We start from the raw sequence: 21,975 nt of genomic DNA, 5'->3' as shown, positions 1-21,975 counted from the left end.
GTGGTCCAGCCATCTGTCAATCAATCAATCAATAAAAAGTTAAAATTGTAAGGATTCAAGTAAGTCACTATCTGAAAAGTAACTAAAGACTCACCCCCAAAAGTCCAGGTGAATAGGGCATCACTCTGTTTCATTCAATAACAGTACAGTGGCACAGAGCCCATCCTTGAACCCTTTTTTAGGGACGCACACCCACATCAGTGAGTTGCCCCGTGCTGTAAGACGGGGATGGAGATGGTGCTGGAGATGGTGCTGTCTGCACTGCTAGGGGTCAAACCCAGAACACACACGCATCAAAGGGAGGCCCTCACACAATTAGGGTTCCAAGGCCAGATTAAGAGATTATTTTGAGATGGAGTGTATTTCTCTTTTGCATATAGCTACAGTGGCCTTTTGCCAGGCCCTCCATACCTGTGTGCTACTAAGTCCCTTTCCTATGCCATAGACTTGCTCTTACAGGCTAGATTCTCCTACAAAAATGTTTTCATTGCTCAGGTGCAAAGGATCCAATGGTTGTTAAATGCCACAATATGAGCCCAGTGTTATTACATGGCACTGAAAAGAAAAAGAAGGAAAGTGAGGCATGGGGACCTGGTCAAGAGCTTGGCTGCACCAGGATTCTGCCGAAATTCAAAATCCCTGGGTTCATCAACTTCTGAAAAAAGAAGAGCTGAGCCTGGCTGGGCCCACCCTCACCTTCCTCCCAGCACTCAACACCACAGCCTAGAGCCTGCGAGCCACACAACCAGCAAGGGCAGGGGTACCACAGCCCAACCAGAGAACCCTCCTACTGCTGCTGGACTCCAGATGAAAAGCTGCCAACGCCCCGCTTTTCTGTAGGGAAATAAAGCTATTCTCGCCTCTTTCCTTTCTTCCTGTCACTATTAACACCCTGAAATCATTAACCAGTAGCTATTTTCCATGAGCAGTTACTTTTAAAGGAGTTTGTCTTTTATTTGTTTACTCTAGTTTACTATAAGTTCCATGAAATAATGACTCTAACCAGAGTGAGACTTACCAAGTTGTTGCTGTACTGTTAAAAAGGGGTTCTTTCTTTAGGTTAAGATTAAAGATCATCCCAATTCAGTGTATTTTGTAAATACTGAGAGTCACTCTGTCAGGGAAGAAGATCTCGCCATTATTCTTTTCCAGCTATAGAAATACAGTGCTCAAATAGAGAAAAGGTTGGATTTAGTTCCCTACAGCTAACATACAGCCTTTCTCTGTTTCCATCACTGCTCAAAATAAAGCAGAAAAAGAAATTAGTTCCCTGCTCACTCATGGACTCGTGGACAGGCACACAAAGGGCAGAGCTGGTTACTATGGAGGAGAAATGGAATTAAAGGTCTATATAGAAATGCTGCTTTCTTCATCAGTGAAACAGAAATAGCATGTATCTACCTCACAACAGTATAAGGAGTCAATAAAATAACCCACTGCACAGGGCATCCCATAAGCACCCTTCTGTCAGTGCCATGGAAAGGAAAGATGGGGAAAAGCAGGCAACTGCTACCATTTACCCAAAAGAGGAGAATGTGAATCTACAGAAACACATACGCACATGTAGACACTCAGATATTTGCTTATATTTAAATAATGAACAACTATATCACAAAATTTAGGGAGAATGTAAATAACACAGAAGTATCAGAAACAATACCAAGCTTTTATGCAAACTTGCTTTGTAAAGCTGACTTTGGGCCACATAGTCTATTTTTACATAATTATGCAACAAAGTTAAATTCTAAACAGCAATCCCTCAAAATCAAAAGAGAAACTAATGATTTTAACTTCACATCCATTTGATGACAAAACTACCCTGGAAATCATTCCAGGTAAATTTAAAACACAGTAATTTGTATAGTCCTACTAGGATCTATGCTACGGACAAAAACTACCAAATAATCTTAATCCACTTTTAAACACTCAAACTGCTGATGGGTAGTACTGGATTATTCTGAGACCTATGAGTGCATTGCTGGACAAGGCAAGTAAGAATTTACACCAGTTTTATAAATAAAATATTTGGTGTAGGAGAAAGAAGACAAAGATGTAAGACCAGTGTGTTTAGATAAAACCCCTGGAAGCCTGAACTGAAATTATCAATATAAAGTCATGACTTAACTTTAAAAGAAGTTCCCCATTTCTTAGAAACCATGCACAAATTTATTGCCCAAATTGTGGTCTCCCAGTATCATTTGCCACCACAGAACCAGGCCCCTTAAAGAAATGACTGGTTACACATCTGGGACCAAAATGTGTAAGATGATCTTGGAACGTATAACCTTTGCATTCTGGTTTGACAGCACAGGCTGTAAGTACTGTATCAAAAGAACTGGAAACCTGCTGTAGTGGCACACACTGTAATCCCAGTACTTGGAAGGCAAAAATAGGAGGATGGTGGGTTTGAAGCCAAGCTGAGAAACTTAGTGAAACCCTATTTTTAAATAAAAAATAAAATCAGTCTAGGTGTAGCTCAGACATAGAATGTCACTCCCAGGGTCCAATCCTCAGCACTACCAAAGGGAGGAAGGGGGGGCAAAACCCTAGAGAATACCCCAGTGATCAAAAAATTGAGTATTTAAAAAGGTTAACAGTAGGGGCTGGGCATGGTGGTGCACGCTGGTAATCCCAGCTCTTGGGAGGCTGAGATAGGAGGATCGCACAGGTTCGAAACCAGCCTCAGCAATTTAGTGGGGCTCTCAGCAACTTAGTGAGACCTTATTTCCAAATAAAATATAAAATGGGTCTGGGAGTGTAGACCAGACGTAGAAGGCCCCTGGGTTCCATCCCCAGTACCATATACACACAAAAAAAACACAAAGGTTAACAGTGGGGATGGGATGGAGAGTGGGGGGAGGGGGGCTCACCAACTGCTGTGCGCATGTACGCCCTATCACTCTGAACCGCATCATGTCATGTAAAAACAACACTAATAAAGGTATATTTTAAAAATGTTAATAGCCAGGCACACTGGCACATGCCTGTAGTCCTAGCACTTGAGAGGCTGAGACAGGAGGATCACTTGAGTTTAAGAGTTTGAAATCAGCCTAGGAAACACAGCAAGAACACCTCTCAAAAAAAAAAAATGCAGTTTAATAACTATGACTGGACACAACAAATATGGTTAGACCCAAGAGTTCATAAGGTTAAAAAACTAACCACACTTGGAGATCAAGTGATTATTTGGAAAGTAAAGGGAGAGGGAGAATCAAGCACTCATCTAGCCTTTATTTTACAAAATTTACTTTAGGGTAACCAAATAATTGACAAGGACAAGAGTCTCTAGAGTTGCAGTATTCCAAATAATGAGCAAAGAGTGAATGTAAGAATGATGTCACCATTTTTGAACCTTAAGTGAATTACTGGATTGGATTAGAGAAAACTCATCAGTGACATTACACGGAACACAACCAGACAGTGTAGGTTCCTGATGCTAACACCATTCACACAACATACTTTTATCAAAATAGGGGGGAACCCTCAAACTTTAATCTTGTTAAACCTCCAGATCTACTTACCTCTTGATAGGAAATACAGGGATAGAGGAACATTTTAACTAAAGCTACAGGAATACCACACACACACACACACACACACACACACACACAGGACTATGGGAAGTTCCACAGCAGGGCTCTTCAAAATATGGTCCACAGGCCAGGCGTGGTGGCACACGCTTGTAATCCCAGCATTTGGGAGGCTGAGAGACAGGAGGATCATGGTTCACAGACAGCCTCAGCTATTTAGTGAGGCCCCTTTGCAACTCAGTGAGATCCTGTTTCAAAATAGAGAATACAAAATAGGGCTGAGGGTGTAGTTCAGAGGTAGAATGCCCGTGGGTTCCATCCCCAGTATGGAAAAAAATATATGATGCACAAACAGGTGCCCATCTGTGAACTGTTACTGGTCCACAACTAGATATACATATAGAAACTGAGAGTAATTGGAAGCACTTAGAAATATTTCCAGATTAATAGTAACTTCATGTCTACTGAACTGAACATCTTTTTAAAGAAATTGGTCTTACATATGTCTTTTTTAAATATCAGGTTTCTAGTAATTATATAACTATATTTTACATTCTACAACTGATTGGAAATTTTAAGAAGTTAATCTACAAGATGAAACCCAGTTCATTCAACAAATAAATCACAAGGAAAAAAAATTAATGCAGCTGAAATGAACGGCTTATGCAAAATTTAAATGTTTATCCAGCCACTAAAAATTTGGAACTTTATGTTAATCCTAATACATACTGTAAAAAAAATACATACACACATATCTGTATGATGTATGTATTTGTGTGTGAGAGAGAGAAGAGAATATCAGAGAAATCTGAACACTGTTCGATATTGATGATGACAAGGAACAAGGAATTATGTTCATTTTCCTTAGGTGGATAATTGTATTATGATTTTTTTAAAGCATCCTCATAGAGCCGGGCATGGTGGCGCAGGCTTGTAATCCCAGTACTTGGGAGGCTAAGACAGAAGGATCACCGATTCACCACCAGCCTCAGCTACTTAGTGAGGCCCTCCACAACTCAGTGAAACCCTGTTTCAAAATGAAGAATAAAAAATAGTGCTGGGAGGTAAAATGCCCCTTTTTATTTATTAAAAAATAAAATAAAGCATCCTCATCCTTTAGGGATATAAAATGAAATATTTATAAATGAAACAAATTTAGAATTTGCTTCAAAATTTTGTGGGAAGAAAGGCAACAGTTAAAGGGATGAAATACGATTCCCCATAAACTAGTAACTGTGGAGGCTGGGTGACATAAACACATGGGTACATTATACTAGCCTCCCTCCTAGGTGTCATTTAAATTTTTCTGGAAAAGTTATCTGGACACTTAGGTATCACTGTATTATTTAAACATAACTAAGATAAATATACAAGTACCACAAGAAATTCCATGTGCAAAGCTGCCTAGTTTCAAATGAGGGAGCCGTTACTTCCGACCACAGGAGCTAAAGGAACTTTAACACACGAGGAGTTTCTAAAATGGGCCTTGAAGAATGTGTGTGTCCTCTGCCCAAGAAGAGAAAAGAAAGAAAGCACGAGAGGCAGGTCAGTATGGAGCACGAATAAGGCAGCAAGGCGGTCCGGTGACCGAGCACAGCAGTGCCAAGAGTCTCTGTGTCGGGTACTGCAGTAGGCATTTAGGTGTACTTCTCATTTATTCCTGATGCCAGGGCTATGAAGAAAGCATTATTACCCAGATATCCTAAAAAGGAAACAAGGCCAAGAGAAGTCCTCCACCTCAGGTCTCAGGATCTGACCCAAACCTCTGACATCACTGCTCTCTCCTGTTACACTGCCTCCCCAGGGCAGGTAGGTCATGGGAGAGGTGAAATGCCGAGCGGAGGCGTTAAACTACATCTCCTGGGGGTTTTCCTCAGAAAGCTGGGAGGAGATCCACTGCGTGACCCAACTATATCACTCCTACCTTTCCAAAGCGACTGTAGTCAGATATTGTAGTAATGCATGCATATCCATGCTTACAGCAGCACAATTCACAAAAGCCAAATTATGGAACCAGCCTAAGTGTCCATCAACACATGAATGGATCACAAAATTGTGGGATATATACACAATGGAATTCTACTCAGCCATAAAGAAGAACAAAATTATGTCATTTGCAGGAAAATGGAAGGACCTGGAGAACACTGTGTTAAATGAGATTGGCCAGGCACACAGTGAAGGGTCATGTTTTCTCTCTCATATGCAGAAGCTGGGGAGTAACCTCCATACCAGAGACTAGAGAAAATGGAGAAACTGTGGTGGACACAGGGAGGTGGGCTAGGGGATGGGGGCAAGAGGGAGAATGCATCAAGGAAACTTACACTGGCAGTCTCGATATCTGTATGGGGAACGGGGGACTGGGGGGAGCCGGGGAAAGCTGGTCAAGTGCTATGTGCAAGTATGTCGCTATCACTGAACTACTTTATGTGAAACTATAATGCACCAATAAAAGTATTTAAAAAAGGAAAAGCACTGCATTGGCAATTTTTGAGAAGAGAAAGAATATAATCAACAAGTAGTATTAAGAAGATCAATCCAGCAGCTGTAAAAACCATCAACGGAGCCAGGCGTGGTGGCGCACGCTTGAAATCCCAGCATTCGGGAGGCTGAGACTAGAGGATCAAGGTTCGCAGACAGCCTCCGCTACTTAGTGAGGCCTATTTCAAATAAAGAATAAAAAATAGGGCAGGGGTGTAGCTCGGAGGTCGAATGTCCCTGGGTTCCATCCCCAGACCCGCAAAAAAGATAAAATCAACTTGAAGAGACAGGACTTAGAAATATGGAGAGGGGCTAAGCGCTAGAAGTGGGGCTCAGAGAGACTTCAGGGGCTAGAAGGCTACTGCAATTATGTAACCCTGACATGATGATGGAACTAGAGGGGCTGGGATTATGCGCAAAGCAGCTCCTTCACCTCAACTGCGAGATGGCTCCCCGGGAAGGAGAACGCTCCTCTCCCCCACTATCCCATCACCAACGCTACAGACAATGCATCTGTCGGCTCCAGAATTAGACAATAAATACCCTAGGTTCCCAGAACCTAAAATCCAAGGTGTGGTCTGACTGGAGCAGTGCTATCACCTCCCCGGATCATGACACTTCTTTGAAAGAATAAAATGTGTAAACACATGTTGGCAGCTGAATCAGCCTACGCCTCGCGCCAGCAACATGCGCAGGATCCTTCGCTAAGGACCGCGGGGCAGCTCGCTTCTGAGTCCAAATGCAGGTCACAGGCTGCTATTCCGTTTCAGCTGTCACTTTTTTGTGTGTGTGTGTGCTGGAGACTGAAGCCAGGGGCATTCTACTTCTGAGCTATACCCAATCCCTATGTTTTTAACCTTTATATTGAACAGGGTCTCACTAAGTTGCAAAGTGCCTGGTGTTGTTGAGGCTGGCAAACAATCTTCCATCCTCCTGTCTCAGCCTCGCAAGTACTAGGATTACAAGCATGCTCCACCACACCTGGCTTCAGCTGTTACTTTCAGTTAAAGATTTTCATGGTGCTTTGTTTTGTTTTTGGGGACTGGGATATTGAAGCAGGGGTGTTCTACCTCCAAGCTACACTCCCAGCCCTCTAAATTTTTATTTTGAAACAAAGTCTAATCAAGCTGCTGAGGGTCTCACTAAGTTGCTGAGGCTGGCCTCAAACCTGCAATCCTATCTTAGCCTCCCAAGTACTAGGATTACAAGTGTGTGCCACCACACCTGGCTAAGGTCTTCATGTGTTCCATAACTTGGAGTATATGCTGTATGTTTAAAAACATTTACAAATTCAGTTAATAGACCTGTTAGGTCTTTATCCAATTCACTACCAAAAATGCTGTTGGGGGTAGAACCAAACATTTGAACACGTGCAGGGTTCCTGGAGAAGTGCAGAACTGAAATGAGCAGGTCAGTAAAGCAAGTGTAACACAGAGGGCACCTGATGCTGCGGGACCCCATGGAGCTCTGTGGGGCGTGGGGCCCTGTGTCACCGCGGGCTTCTCTCTGGGCTTTGCTCCCCTGGAGGAAGGGCAAGGCTGCCCAGTGGCCATGTGTGTGAACAAGCACCAGCTACCACGCCTGGAATACTACCACCTTCCTTCTAGCTTCTTGTTGAATGATCAGGAAAACCAGGAAGGGCTGAGGTGCTGGCTGTTACCTAGGACCACATGAATTTCAACTTCCAAATTTTAAAGATGGAGCAACAACAATGCTTCCTTCACGGGGCTGTTGTGAAGATCCATTTAAAAACTGCATATGAATTCCCCTTGTAATGATCTGGCTCTGGGCAAAGGATCGCTATGTTCATTATTATGATTATTGTTGTTTCTTATCTCCTTGAAAACGCAGATGGCTTGGCTTTGCTCTTTGAAGATTAGAAGAATGTCATGAGCTAAAGTAAAAAACTTTGCTGATTTGATGATGAGCTTACAAGCTCCTCCCAGTAGAAGCAGGTCCACCAAGAGCATTTTCTGACCAGCCGCGTGCAATCTTCTGAAGCATGAACCGCCTGTTGTGGACACAGTGTTTGCTACCACCCGAGCCGCGCCGCTGCAGGGAAGGAGCAACAGATGTTCGGTGACCAGCCAGTTCCTCTAGGAACTGCCACAGTTCATGGCCTGAAACAATGGTTTCTAAATAGACAATGAACAATCACAGTCCACTGAAGGACAAGGTATCCTGGTGTGCTCTGCTGCAAAACTATTGTTTGTTAGATATAAAAGGTCATTTGATGAATAGCCAGTGAACAATTAGAGCAAACAAGAATATTTTTGAAGCAACAGAGGACAGAACTTTACTCAATTTTGAATGATTTCTTTTCCACAACTATATATAAAAGTTTGGTTTTATGTTTGTGGAAACTATGAGGTCATTGTTTTCCAGAGTCTCTACTATAGGAAACAGCTGTGGGGGACTACACAAACAGGGAACACTGCCCCATTTACTAGCCCCCGTGGTGACAAGTGTAGAGACAAGGCAGGAAAAATCCATCAAACCACACACCAGAAACAAAAGTGGAGAGTCAAACTAAAACAGCAAGCACACAAAGGAAGATGTGCAGCTAACTGAGAACAAGCATCTATGACAGCTGGGTCTGAACTCAAGAGATATTTCCCTGTTTAGACCAGATCAGCTACCTTCTACTTAACTGATTCACTCTGCAGAGATTCTGAAAATGTAACATTCAACAAACACAGCTTTAAAAAAGGTTTCCTAGGATCCTCATGTTCAAATACCGTATGACGTGTCCGACACTGAACTTACCCACCCACCTCCAGGACTGCTTCCCATTTCGTTTTCCCATGCTTGAAGCTGCTCCCCCAAGACATCCTGTTTCAAAAACCCTCGGTGTTCTTTTCATCTCTCTTTATTCTTACACACCCATCAAGCTGCCAAACAGTCAACTCTACTTCCAGTATACATTTTGTATGTGTTGAAAAGTCGGAGGAAAGGAGCCAGAAACAAGAAAAGGAACAGAAACCACATCCAGCCAAGTGCATGATGGGACCTGTGACCCCTAGCACATCATCCAAGACGGTCTAAGCGAGTTCAGTGGCCAGCACACTACTACTATGTGAGGAGGCTCAATCTCTTTTCAGAGGACTTGCTCATAGAACACTGTAGACTGAGGCCTGCCACTCCCTCTTCCAATGTCTCCCTTCCCCTCTGAAAACAAGTGAGATCCGACCCACCTCCACGACAGAACTGGCCTGTCACCAGGACATGGCATTTGTCACCGAGGCTGGTGTGAAAGCTGTCCTTGGTTGTGGCCTCTTCAGTTCAGCTTAACCAATGTACTGTGCACATCTCACAAACCAGACGCAGAGGCTCAGTGCTGAATAAGACATAATCGCTGCCAGCAAGGGGTTGGAGAAACAGACAACGGGTTTAGGAAACTGAATCCTCTGGCCTGAGCGTATGTTTCTGTTTTAAAACAGTTCATACAACTTGTATGAATAAGTGTATGAATAAATGTGTTCGATCCTGTTATCCTTTGGGTGAACAGGCATTTCTTTAATAACTGAATTTCTCAGTTACCAGTTGATTCAGGCTTTCTCACTATAACATTAAGAGTTTGTTTTGTTGAAAGTTACAGATTTTATCAACAGCAGGCAGGCAGACAGCAGATATGGTTATCCGTCCAAAATTAATATAGATATCTAACATTAAAATTCACATAGGATTACTGGGGTTTTCTTTTTTTTTAACTTGAAAAAATGACCTAATATCTGGAGAACTTAAAGAATAGCATGAGAAAGAAGCAATTCTATTACTCCGTAGTATCAACAGAAAAATGGATGAAACAATACAAAATTCAGAAATACCTTATCAAACTCTAAACACAGAGAAGACTTTTGTATACAAACAGTGATAATAAGCTCAGGTAAAAATGGTAATATCAGCCAGGCGTGGTAGTGCACACTCGTAATCCCATGCTTGGGAGGCTGAGACAAGAGGATCACATAGGTTCAAAGCCAGCCTCAGCTACTTAGTGAGGCTCTCAGCAATTTAGTGAGACCTGTTTCCAAATAAAGTATAAAATAGGTCTGTAAGTATAGCCCAGAGGTAGAAAAGCCCCTGGGTTCCACCCCCAGTACCAATAATAATAATAATAATAATAATAATAATGTAAAATAAAATGGTAATATCAGTTAACACTTGCTGAGCGCTGACAGTGTGCCAGGACCTCTGCCAACTTCTCTTGTTTGTTTTCAAACCGTCTTATGAAGCAGTATGCTCTTATCTCCACTTTACTGATGAGGAAATTAAGCCCAGAGAGTTACGTGCCCAGGTCAGTGGGGCAGCAGAATTTGAACATGAGACAGGACTCAGCAAACATTATAATAAATCCCCACATTACATAAGCCACCTAAGTCAACTCCAAATTACTAATGAGATACATATTTTAGAACATAACAGAAAAAAGCTTAAAAAAGGGAAAAGGAAAATTAACCTACATGCTAGAATAACTTTTCTAGCTATATAGTAAAAAAAAAAAAAAAAAAAAAAAAAAAACACAATGAAGGGAAAGGGACATATTTTAAAATATAAAATTTTCGATAATATACAAAAAGTACCAACGTCAATTTAAAGAGAGACTGAGGAAAATGGTCTTTTTCAAAGACCATTTGAATATATCAAAATCTTAATGAATATATCAAAATCTTAATAAAGTCATTAACCTTATACATGTATACAATGTACGAAGAGGAAAGGAAGGGAGATTCAGAATCTCAGCAGACACCACGACCAAGTAGAACTGAATCCTGGAATGGAAGGAGGTTCAACATTTGGAAAGCAAGCAAGGTAATACACTATGTACTAACAGAATGAAGGAGGAAAAGGAACAATTCCATTTAAAATAGCATCAACAAGAACAAAATACTTGGAAATAAATTTAACCAATCAGAGGAAAAGAATAGTACACAGAAAATTGCTGAAAGAAATTAAAGAAGAAATACGTAAATGGAAAGATGGATTCATGGATTGGAAGCCTTAATGTTGTTAAGACAACGCTACGAACCAAAATGACCTATAGACTGAACACAATCCCTATCAAAATCCTAACAGTAGTGCTGCTGTTGTTTTGAGCAGAAAAACACATCCTTAAATTCACAGAGAATCTCCAAAGACTCTGAAGCCAAACAACTTGAAAAAGGTAAACCTGGCGGGGTCACACCAAATATCAAAACTTACTACAATGCTATAGTAATTAAAACAGTATGGTACTGGCATTACGACAAACACAAACTAACGGAATAAAGAGAGCTCAGAAGTGAACCTTCATATGATCAACTGATTCCTACTGGGGTGCCAAGGTCATTTAAGGAGAAGGGGCTGTCTTTTCAACTATGGTTCTGGCAAAACTAGTCAGCCAACACAAAAGGAAAAGGTTAGGGCATTACCTTACACTAGCTACAAAAATCATTTCAAAATGAACCAAAAGAACTAGGGATGTAGCTCAGTGAAAAAGCATATGGGAAGCCCTCCATTAAATCCCCAGCTCTTCAGAAAAAAGGACCAAAAGGCTCAACGTAAGGGCTGCACTATAAAACTGCTTGAAGACATGGAGGGAAAACTCTGTGACGCTGGATTTGACAATAATTTCTTGAATATGACATTGAAAGTTCGAGAAAGAAAAAGGGATAAAATAAACTTAATCAAAACAAACTTTTGTGCATCAAGGGCTACTTCCAAGAAAGTAAATGGCAACGTACAGAAGAAAATGTTTGCTGATCATATATTTGATCAAGGATTAACATCCAGAATGTGGATAAATGAGCAAATAATGGATACAACTAGTTCAAATTATAAGGTCATTCTACAAATGTTTCTTGAGCACCCAACGTGCATCGTTCGCTGGGCTGGGCAAAGTTTAATTAGCAGTACTGTAATTTTCATTATTTCTTGTTATTGAAAAGTAACATGAAAACACACGTAAGTCAAGAAGATATCCATAGGCTTCTCATGCTCTGAGGATATGTCTAGAAACGTATCCAAAAACAACAAAGCACAATCTATCATACAATTCATGTTCATTATAGTAAAGGAGGAGGAAAATTTCTAATAAAAAAGAACTAGAATGGTAAATAATCACTTAGTAATGTGTTACCATAAAAACCATTAAACAGTAAACAGTATTATGAATGCTAGTGCAAAACACAGAAAAATATTTCATAAACTGCATAAAATCATAATCGAAAATGGTCTGACCAAGATGATTGCCACTATGTAAAATATGTAAAATAAGTGGGTAAGGGTAAGGACAAACATGTAAACCAACAGCACGTGAAGTAGAGTAAGAGCGCACATGTCACTATGATACTGCCCTGAGTTCAAAGTGAAGCTCTGCCTCTGCAAATGTGTAAAGAACCAAACTAGGTCAAAGGAGAAAAAGGGACTTAGTACTAATTTATGTTGTTTGGTAGAAAGACATTTTTTTAAAAGCCTCAAATTTGGGAAATTATAAAAAGTAAAACCATCTCTTCCCTCCATGAACTGCCATGAGACCTCAAATATAATACATCTAAAATAGTATTTATGCCGAGCATGGTGGCGTACACCTGTAATTCCAGTACTTGGGAGGCTGAGACAGGAGAATAGCAGCATCAAAGACAGGCTTAGCAAGTAGTGAGACTCTCATCAATCTAGCAAAACTGTTTCAAAAAAGATTTTTTTTAATGGGGCTAGGGGCATATCTCAGAGGTCAAATGTCCTGGGTTCAATCTAAGTACCATAAATAAATAAATAGAATTTATAATGCCTGAAAGGTTCTGATCTGCCTCGGCTCTACAAATATCGCCAGTTCCAAAGAGGTTAAGATATATACGTTCTCCCTGAGCCTGGGTCTCTCTCATCCATACTCAATTTCCCTAGCTTTTGAGAGACAGTCTTAAAAATAAAGGCAAAGACAACCACACCACAAGGCTGCCTAAAATTCCTTGGTGGCTGCCCTCAGAGGATGCCACTCTGATAGGACACACGGCAACTTCGGGACCAACACTGCCCACACGATCACTCCCACCCAACCACCCGCCTACGCTTCTGTGACAACCACACTAGACCTCGAAGATTTCTGAACAAGCCACATTGTTTGAAGTCCCAAGTCCTTGTGCTGATAGGCTGTTTACCCTGGAAAGGACTTTCCCACTTCTCCCTGTCCATCTGGAGGATTCTTACCAAAGCGACAGAATCCCAGGATCATCCCTCTGGCACCTGCAACTCCCCTATTCCTCCTAAGGTGATTTTCCCCTGGGTTTGCCCCATGCTTTTGAACATATAACTGCAACAGCATTCATCCATCCCTACAGCCATTATTTCTTCACACCCTGTCTTCTGTTCTAGACCTGAAATTTCTAGAGGGTGTGGGCCACCTCACTCATCTCCATATCTCCAGTGTTAACATAGGACCAGCACCAGCCATGTGCTCAAAAAGTCTGCAGGCTTAGATCCATACTGAGACTACAAAATACTAACCTGAATTTGATTCTTGGCAAGCAGAGAGTAACATTTCTGCGTGAAGTTACAGAGAAAATGGAAAACAAAAGGGACTTCAGATAACTGAGGAGAGGGACCAGTACATTAGAGAAAGGGGCCTGGGGAGGGGAAAGAGACTTGATGAAGGAAAGTTTAAATAATGCCATATACATATACGAAGTTACCAACACCATCTCAGTGATGTGTGCAGGGAAGGGGAGGAAGAGGGGTGGAATTCAGAGGGAAACATTAAGTATTATGTACCTGTGTTTCTATCACTCTGAACCTTGTCGTGATGTTTAAGCACAATGTACCAATAAAAGTACATTTTAAAAAACAAACATCAACAGCCACCCCTTTGCTTAGAATAAAATCTGTACCCCTTAGCTTGGCTCTAAGGCAGCAAGGGACCTGCCTCTCTGCCCTGCCCCATTACAGCTTCTCTACCCCACTCAGCCCTGGCTATCAAGCTGCAGCAAACCTTGTAGACCTCTCCTGACAGCCCAGCTCTCGCCAATTACGGACCCTGGGCATCCACCTTGTTCCCTACCTGGTCACACCCATTATCCTCTCTCATCTCATAACACCTTATCTTTTCCTTCTTAGCTCTTATTTTTCATTTCACATTTATCAATGTTTACTGGTTAAGATCCGCCTTCTCTCTGATAGTTAAAAGTTCCATGAAGGAAGAGGCCATGAAACCTTTATCTTTTTTCTCAACCACGACCATACCATTTTGTTAACCACCCTTGTAGGAACTTGCCGACAATGAATGAAAGGAAGAACAAATAAACCTACTTACATTTCGGCTCACAATCTTGCCCTTCTCTGAACTCACACTGAACTTTTCCTCGGTACAGTTTAAAACAGCTTCCTTAAAAGAGGTATGTTCTCTGTCCCATAAACTTCATACTTAACCTTGTCCCATACATAAACCTTGTCCCATAAACTTCATTCTTGGCCCTTGGTTCCCAACCCCTCACCTAAACCAGCCCCTCTACAACCAAGATTTGTGCAGTAAATGTGGCTTAAGTCAGCTGCTATGTTTTCTACGGGCCTCCAGAAGTCAGTCCTCAATGCAAGTGTTAAGACCTGTGTGAGGTGATTAGATTTAGAAAATGCCATTATTATACAAATAGGTTAATTACTGAGGGAGTGGACTCCTAATAAAATCCTGGCCCCCTTTCTGGCCCAGCATAACCTCCCTAGCTCCCAGCTCCCACGTCCTTCTCTCTTCTGCTACAGGATAATGAAGCAAAAAGGCTCTCACAGATGTGGGACTTGGACTTCCTGCCTCCAGAATGCTGAGAAATAAATGTCTTTTCTTTATAAGTTACCCAGTCTGTGAAATTCTGTTACAGGCACACAAAAAGAACTAGAACATCAGCAAAATGGAGTTCTCTAACTGCCCTGTATACTTGTTATCTACCAGATAGTCATCTTGAAAAGATTCCTTATAATTTTTATGATTCCCCTTTACTAAGCTTGATATGAGACTGCAAACATTAGCTCAAAACTTACTGGAGAGACATCAACATGTTTATATATGTGTTTAACAGTCTAAAAGGACTCTTTTTAGAAAGACTTCCAAAGTGCCTGCGCCTCGGCACACACATGAAGCTAGCTGCAGGTGACCTAATTTTCACTACGATTCAGCAACACAACCTCAGAGGGGAAAAATGCTACACGTCTCAGCACGTCCACTCTGCCTGCTTACGTTTTACATTGAGACCTGCTGTTTCTGCAGTCGTACCTGATAAGGCCACGCCAGCCCAGGACTCAGTATGTTTATCAGCAGGGCAGGGGTACACAAAGGCTGTTTGGGAGTGGAAATCAAAACTCTGGATCTGCTCCCCAGGCCTCTGGCCAGAGGGTGCGCTTCGGTTCCCTCATCCAGAAAGACCGGGGCCTAGTCGTGCCTCCTCCGAGTCTAAAACCTCATGATTCCATAACTTCCTTTTTTCTTCAGAGATCTGGAATTTTATTAAACTCAAGCAACAGCATCTGACAGACAGGCACACTGATCTGAAAGAGACATACTTTCCACACAAATCTAAATGTGACCTACACAATTTCACACCCCCCCCCAACATTTCAATGAATTCAAAGGACAGCCTGAAGTCAGAGCACTCTGTGGGGAGCACTGTGAAATATCAACATCCTAAAAAGCTTTATACACATAGCAAGAATTAGTATCACAGGCCTGCAAACTAGTCAGTGCTCCCGGCGTGAGCCATGGCAACGCAGGGTGTGACACCGGCAGGTGAGATGCTGTGATAGCTAGGCCGTTTGCCACTACTCACTTACACACTCTGAGAAGTCTCACTGATAAACAAGCACCACTAGGCATTAACATCCAGGGAGAAAAATACAGGAGAAAAAAATTCTATTTTGATTACTTTTTATTTTACTACAAGTTTAGAGGAAAACCTGTGGTTCTTTTATCAGTAGGTCACTCCATTCTAGTTGAAAGCTACTACCTATAAAGCTTACCTTTCTCGCCTGAAAGAAGCTCTTTATTTATTTATTTATTTTTAACCTGTTGCAAAAGGGCACCGAGTACCAGAAATCAAAGTGCATTTATAAGAACCTAGAGTACCCAAGCACCTATTAAAGTTAAAGCAGAAGCGAATTTCCCCCTTAAAATACCATACTGAGTATTCAGGTTTCAAAATGATTTATTTTGCTGTTTTTCTAAGAAAATAATTATTACAAGGGTCAAATTCAAGTTTTATCCAAAGGCAGCTTCAAATATATACAAAGAGAAAAGACAAAGTAACAAGCTAATCATGCTAGAGGCTGGGAACATTGGGGAAACACAAAGTTTCTTAGCCTTAGTACTATTTACATTTGGAGCTGGATAATTCTTTACTGCAGGGGTTGCCTTGCACGTTGCATAACATTTAGCGGCATCCCTGGAATCTACCCACTCAGATGCCAGTAGCATCCCAACCCCAGTTGTGACAACCAAGGATGTCTCCAAATATAGACAAATGCTTCAAGGGGTAGGAGGGAGGTGGGTGGAGGGAGGCAAAGTACCCTGGTTGGGAACCAGTGCTCTAAGAGCAAGAGAAAATATCTGTGCAAAAAGAGGAAAGGAAGCCGGGCGTGGTGGCGCACGCTTGTAATCCCCGCGCTTGGGAGGCAGAGACAGGAGGATCGCGCAGGTTCGAAGCCAGGCGCGTGTGCTGGCTTAAGAGACCCTGTTTCCAAATAAAAATACAAAATAGGTGTCTGGGAGTGGAGCCCGGAGGTAGAAGGGCTTCCAAGAACCCCAGTACCACAAAAAAAAAAAAAAAAAAGAGGAAAGGAGCCGGGCATGGTGGTGCATGCTTGTAATCCCAGTACTTAGGAGGCTGAGACAGGAGGATTGCAGGTGATCGCTACTTAGGCTCTCAGCAACTTAGTGAGACCCTGTTTTCGAATAAAATATAAAATAGGTATGGGAGTGTAGCCCAGGGGTAGAAAGCCCCCGGGTTCCATCCCCAGTACCACAAAAAAAAAAAAAAAGGAGATAGTAGCAGCTAGAGAAGTTTCTTAAAGCATATGAAGGTTGGACAGTCAACTTCTTTCACTCCAGGAAACAAAAACACAACTTTAACAACTGCCTACTCCACCCAAAACCAAAAAACCGTTTACCTGGCAAGCTCCTAACACTCAAAATCCATGTGGTTAGAAAACAAGTAGGAATCCTAATTGAAAAACTTAAGAGAAAGAGCATTAGTACCTTAAGAAAGTTTCAAGATGATAAAGCACACCCAGAGACATAATGAGTGCTCTTCTAGACCTCAAAACAAACTCAAGACGCAAACTGGTTTTATCTCCTCTGCCAACTTCAACCAACTGATGGTGGCTGCCTGGAGCCCAGAACTGAGCAGGATTCTGAGGCTGAATGAGAACAGTCTGGAAGTAAAAAGAATCAGAATCAAATATGGATGTGTGCCACACACACATCAAATACAGATGTGTGCCACAAGGGGCACGTGACAGGGAGGCCTCACATCTGTCTTCCTGGCATTCAACTTGCTTTATGGTCAAAATAATACTCATCGCATTTGACTGCAACAAAACATTTGCAAATAAATAAAGTTACCAATCCTCCACAGAACCATCAAGCTTAGTTAATGGGGGGGGAGGAGTAGGGATATCTGATCAGATCACTCTCCTACTTAAAGTCAGCGCTGGACTCTCAACTTCCAGAGGATAAAGTCCAAAGCAGCCTAAAAAGTCCTTTGCAATTCCTTCCCAGCACACTTCTCCCTGGGTTCCGCCTCCCCATGGCTCTCCAGGTTGCGATTGCCATTAAATGCCTCATGGTTTCCCTCAAAATGCATGCCCTCTCAAGCACCCCACCATTCCCCGGCCAGCAAACGCCTATTCATCCCTGAGAGCACATTCGAGAGTCACTGTTCTGTAACGCCCGCCTTGTTCCTTGGAGATGCTGTTCAAAGTATGATCCTTGCACCAGCAGGATCAGTATCACTGGGGGCTTGGTAGAAATGCAGACACTCATGCCCTACCCCAGCTCTACTAAACCCAAATTTGCTTTGTAACAAGATCTCCATGTGAATTAGGTGCACTTTAAAGTGTGAGAAGGGCTGTCTTAGGGAACTGCCAAGTCCTACTACACTGCATTCCTCATAGGCAAGTTCAGGGTCATCTCCAACGCAAGTGCCTGGCACCCGGCAGCTGAGGCCCTTTGATGGGATGCTTAAAAGGCAAGTGCCTCCTTTATGCATCTCCTCCAGCAAGGCAGGAAAGCCCAAATACCCACCTCCCAGCCTCTACGGCAGCCAACCGATACGGTTACGTCAATGCGATGTCAGCAGAAGCCTGCTCAGGGGGCTTCTGGAAGAGTTTTTATTTCCCTCATGACTTTCCACCCTCCTGGGTAGAATGCAGGGTGTTGCAGCTGACATCATCAGGCAACCATGAGGTGACAAACATGAGAACAAAAAGCCAATAATAGCTAAGGACAACAGGGTGAAACACAGAAATGGCCCGGTTCCTCCTGGGACGCAGAGAACCACTGGGCCGCCTCAGAATCACCTACCTCCAGACTGAATGAGCTAATTCAACATTTCTGTTGTTTACGGCACTCTCATTAGAGATTTTTTTTTCTTGTGCTGCATGCATTCCTAACTGATTGAGTAAACCACCGGTGAAAGGGAGGTGAATGAATATGAATGCAGAGGGAAATCTAAAGGTTCGGAAGATTTCATTTTTTAAAAAAAACAAGGCCTCTAAGAATCTGTTCAACTTTGCCAAAGCATGCCTATAAAGTCTGCACGTCTAGTGTTATTGACCCACTTCTGTTCACAGCTTAATGGATAAAAAAAAGTGAACGCAACCTCATACAGCAATGGAAATGACCTCTAAGAATCTGTTCAACTTTGCCAAAGTATGCCTATCAATCAGTCCCTGCACTTCTAGAATCATTAGCCCATTTCTGCGCACAGCTTAATGGGTAAGAAAGTGAACACACCGTCTCATAAAAGGCAATGAAAATACATACTAAGAGGCTGTAAAAACTGACTTTTACATTTTGAAAAAGAGCAGAAAACCGAACTTAATACTGGACTCCAGCCTTGAAAAGTCTGCGATGACTGTGACTATTTCCAGGTAGCCATAAGCGAAGAGGAGAAAAACAATAAAGACCCACAGTTGCCTACTCGTTGCCAGTCTTTCTACTTTTTTGAGATCTCTGACACGGATCTAGGTTTTTCCCATCCTTATCTCAGTCGTGAATTTCCATTCAAATTTCCAAGATCAAACCTCAAGCATTTGTTCTTTTCGTGAAAGGGTTAAGCAACATAAATAAGATACAAGTAAAAAGTACTAAAAGGGGAGAGATACACACTGGCAGTGCTGCTTCTCAGCAAGAAAGCAAGTTCTTAACCAACAAGCTCAGGCCCCTCAGCTAGATCACCATTTTATATTGTAATCAAATCATTTACCTACATAAATGCATTTTTAGATGGAAACTTGATAGCACCAATGGAAAACCAGGACTGCTTGCTATAAATAGAAGACAAATGAAGAAACAAACCCAATAAAGCAGAACTTTATTAAATTTAGCTACTGTTGCCAACCAAAGCCTCTAAACTTGAAGCTTATTTGCTCTGTTTAAAGGGGAGTGAAAGGTGAGCAGAGGGCATTACAAACAGGCTAACATAGCTGAGACTTTCTCCTCTGCATGATAGGGAAACAAAGAGTTGAAAAGGAACTTTCTCCCTGGGAGACTTCACTGTATTTAATACCATATCCATGTCCCACCTAAAAGTATCCCCTATACAATCTCAGATCACCTTTTCCTCTGATCAAAATAAGAACTCAACTGCTTAGTGCAGCCTAAATGGCCTTTAGCATCTGGCCACACCCCATCACTCAACCCTCACCCTCTCACTACACTGGACAGCAAATGAGGGCCCAAGGGCCATTGCCCCCAACTTAAAGTGGCCTGTCAACCAGGAACAAGCCTATAATCCCAAACATTTGGGAGGCTGAGATGACAAGAGGATCGCAGGTTCAAGGCCAGCCTCAGCAGCTTAGCAAGATCTTGTTCCAGAATAAAATATAAAAAGAGTTGGACTTGTAGCCCAAGAGGCAGAACGACCCTGGGTTCAATCCCCAGTACCAAAACACTTAAGAATGCGCATTAAACACATCTCCCCGTTCTGCTTTCTTCAAACCACTCTCCAATACTATTATCTTATTAGGTTAAAAAAAAAAAGAAGTCAATACACATGGCACTAAACAGTTGAAGCCCTTAGAACCGTTTGAACCCTAGAATGTACTCAAATGAGATGGGCGTGGTGGTGCACGCTAGAAATCCCAGCATTCGGGAGGCTGAGACGGAAGGATAGCGGTTCGCGGACAGCCTCAGCTACTTAGGCCCTTTGCAACTCAGTGGGACCTTGTTTCCAAAAAAATAAAATAAAGAATAAAAAAACAGGGCTGGGGATGTCACTCGGAGGTAGAGTGCCCCTGAGTTCCATCCTCGGTATCGCAAAAAAAAAAAAAAAAAAAAAAGTACTCGTCGTATGTCCAAAATGGGTCATTTCATAGTGTCCGACTTAATGTACCAACTACAAGGTGGTACCAGATTAAAAAAAAAAAAAAAAAAAACTGGGTCCCAGAGAGGTTGACTAACTCTCCTGGAGTTGCTCTGCTAGCATTTTGCATCTGGTACCAACTTATAATTGAGCGGCAGAACCAGACTCCAAACCCAGTTCAACACTCTCTGACCTATATCCACTTCCAAGAAGGCAGGTTCCCTGAAGCCAGGGGTCTCCTCAGACAAGATTCTTCCCAAAGGACCTGGCGCAAATATAGTGGGCGCTCAATTCACGATGGATGGATGGATGGATGGATGGATGGATGGATGGATGGATGGGTATCAGGGTGGGTGGATGGATGGGTATCAGGGTGGGTGGATGGATGGGTATCAGGGTGGGTGGGTATCAGGACGGGTGTCTCTCAGGCTGGGTGTCTGTCTATCAGGATGGATGACCAATGGGCGGGGATGGTGGAGGTACCTCCCTTGCAGTCGGGGTGCCCGTCCCCCGGGGCCGGCCCTTCGGCCACCCACGTGGAGGCGGGCGGGCGGCGCTCACCTTGAAGTCGCGGCTGTGCTGCGGGGTGTACTCGAGCGTCCAGAGGGCCCGCACCAGGTGCGCCAGCTGCTCGGTGACCTCGCCCTGGCCCTGCGCGCCGCGGCCGGCGGGCGGCTCGGGCTCGGGCTCGGGCCGGCCCGCCCGGTACTGGCCGAGCGCCAGGTACTCGGCGAAGAGCTCGGTGTTGCTGAGGCACTGCAGCGTGGCGTTCATGAAGCACGTGTTGCCGTGGTTGCGCAGCCCCGCCACGCCGGGCACCGGCTCGGCGGCGAGGGCGGGCGGCGCGGGCGCGGCGGGCGGCGGCGGGCAGGGCGGCGGGGGCGCGGCGGGGCCGGGCGGGAAGCAGCTGCGGAGGCCGGCGCGGTCCGGGGCGGCGCCCTCGGAGCTGAGGTGCGAGAGCGTGGACAGCGTCTTGAGCACGCGGCTCATGAAGCTGCCCACCGAGCGCGCCGAGGACGGCGGCGAGGGCGCGGCCGGCCCGGGGCCCCCGGCGCCGCCCGCGCGGCCGCTCCGGAACAGGCGCTTGCTGAAGGAGCGCTTCTCCTTCCCGCCCGCCGGCGGCCCGGGCCCGGGCGCCGTTACCTTGGACATGGCGGCGGCCGCCGACGCGCATCACCGAGCCCGCCCGCCCGGCCCGCGGCCCCGCCACGGCCGCCGCCGCATCCCGCCGGGCCTGGGGCGCGACGCCCCGCACACCTCCCAGCGCAGGAGGCCACCCGCCAGCCAGCCAGCGGCGGCGCGCGCGGCCCGCCCAGCTGGGCGCCACGTGACCCGCGCCGCGCCCGCCCGAAGCCGCCGGCCGCCATCTTGACTCCGGGCGCGCGGCGGCCGGCGCGTGCGGCCCCGGCCCCGGGCGCGGTCCCGCGGCGTGA

General features: G+C 44.0%; 1 protein-coding gene across 2 annotated transcripts in view; it reads right to left on the bottom strand.

Moving 5' to 3' along the window:
- The window catches only part of USP31 (ubiquitin specific peptidase 31), a gene marked incomplete at both ends in the record, with an annotated part of 72,200 nt that extends 50,506 nt beyond the window's left edge, over positions 1-21,694 (bottom strand). For both annotated transcript variants that reach the window (XM_080703258.1, XM_080703259.1), the window contains one exon: positions 21,104-21,694. In XM_080703258.1, the coding sequence (XP_080559384.1) occupies positions 21,104-21,694 (591 nt within the window). The remainder of the gene's footprint in view (positions 1-21,103) is intronic.
- Between the last annotated feature and the right edge of the window lie 281 nt (positions 21,695-21,975).

This window comes from Muscardinus avellanarius, assembly GCF_963383645.1.
Source record: "Muscardinus avellanarius genome assembly, chromosome: 10".
In the NCBI taxonomy this organism is placed as follows: Eukaryota; Metazoa; Chordata; class Mammalia; order Rodentia; family Gliridae; genus Muscardinus; species Muscardinus avellanarius.
The sequence above is the reverse complement of the archived record's forward strand: the minus strand, read 5'-3'. Positions and strand labels throughout refer to the sequence as shown.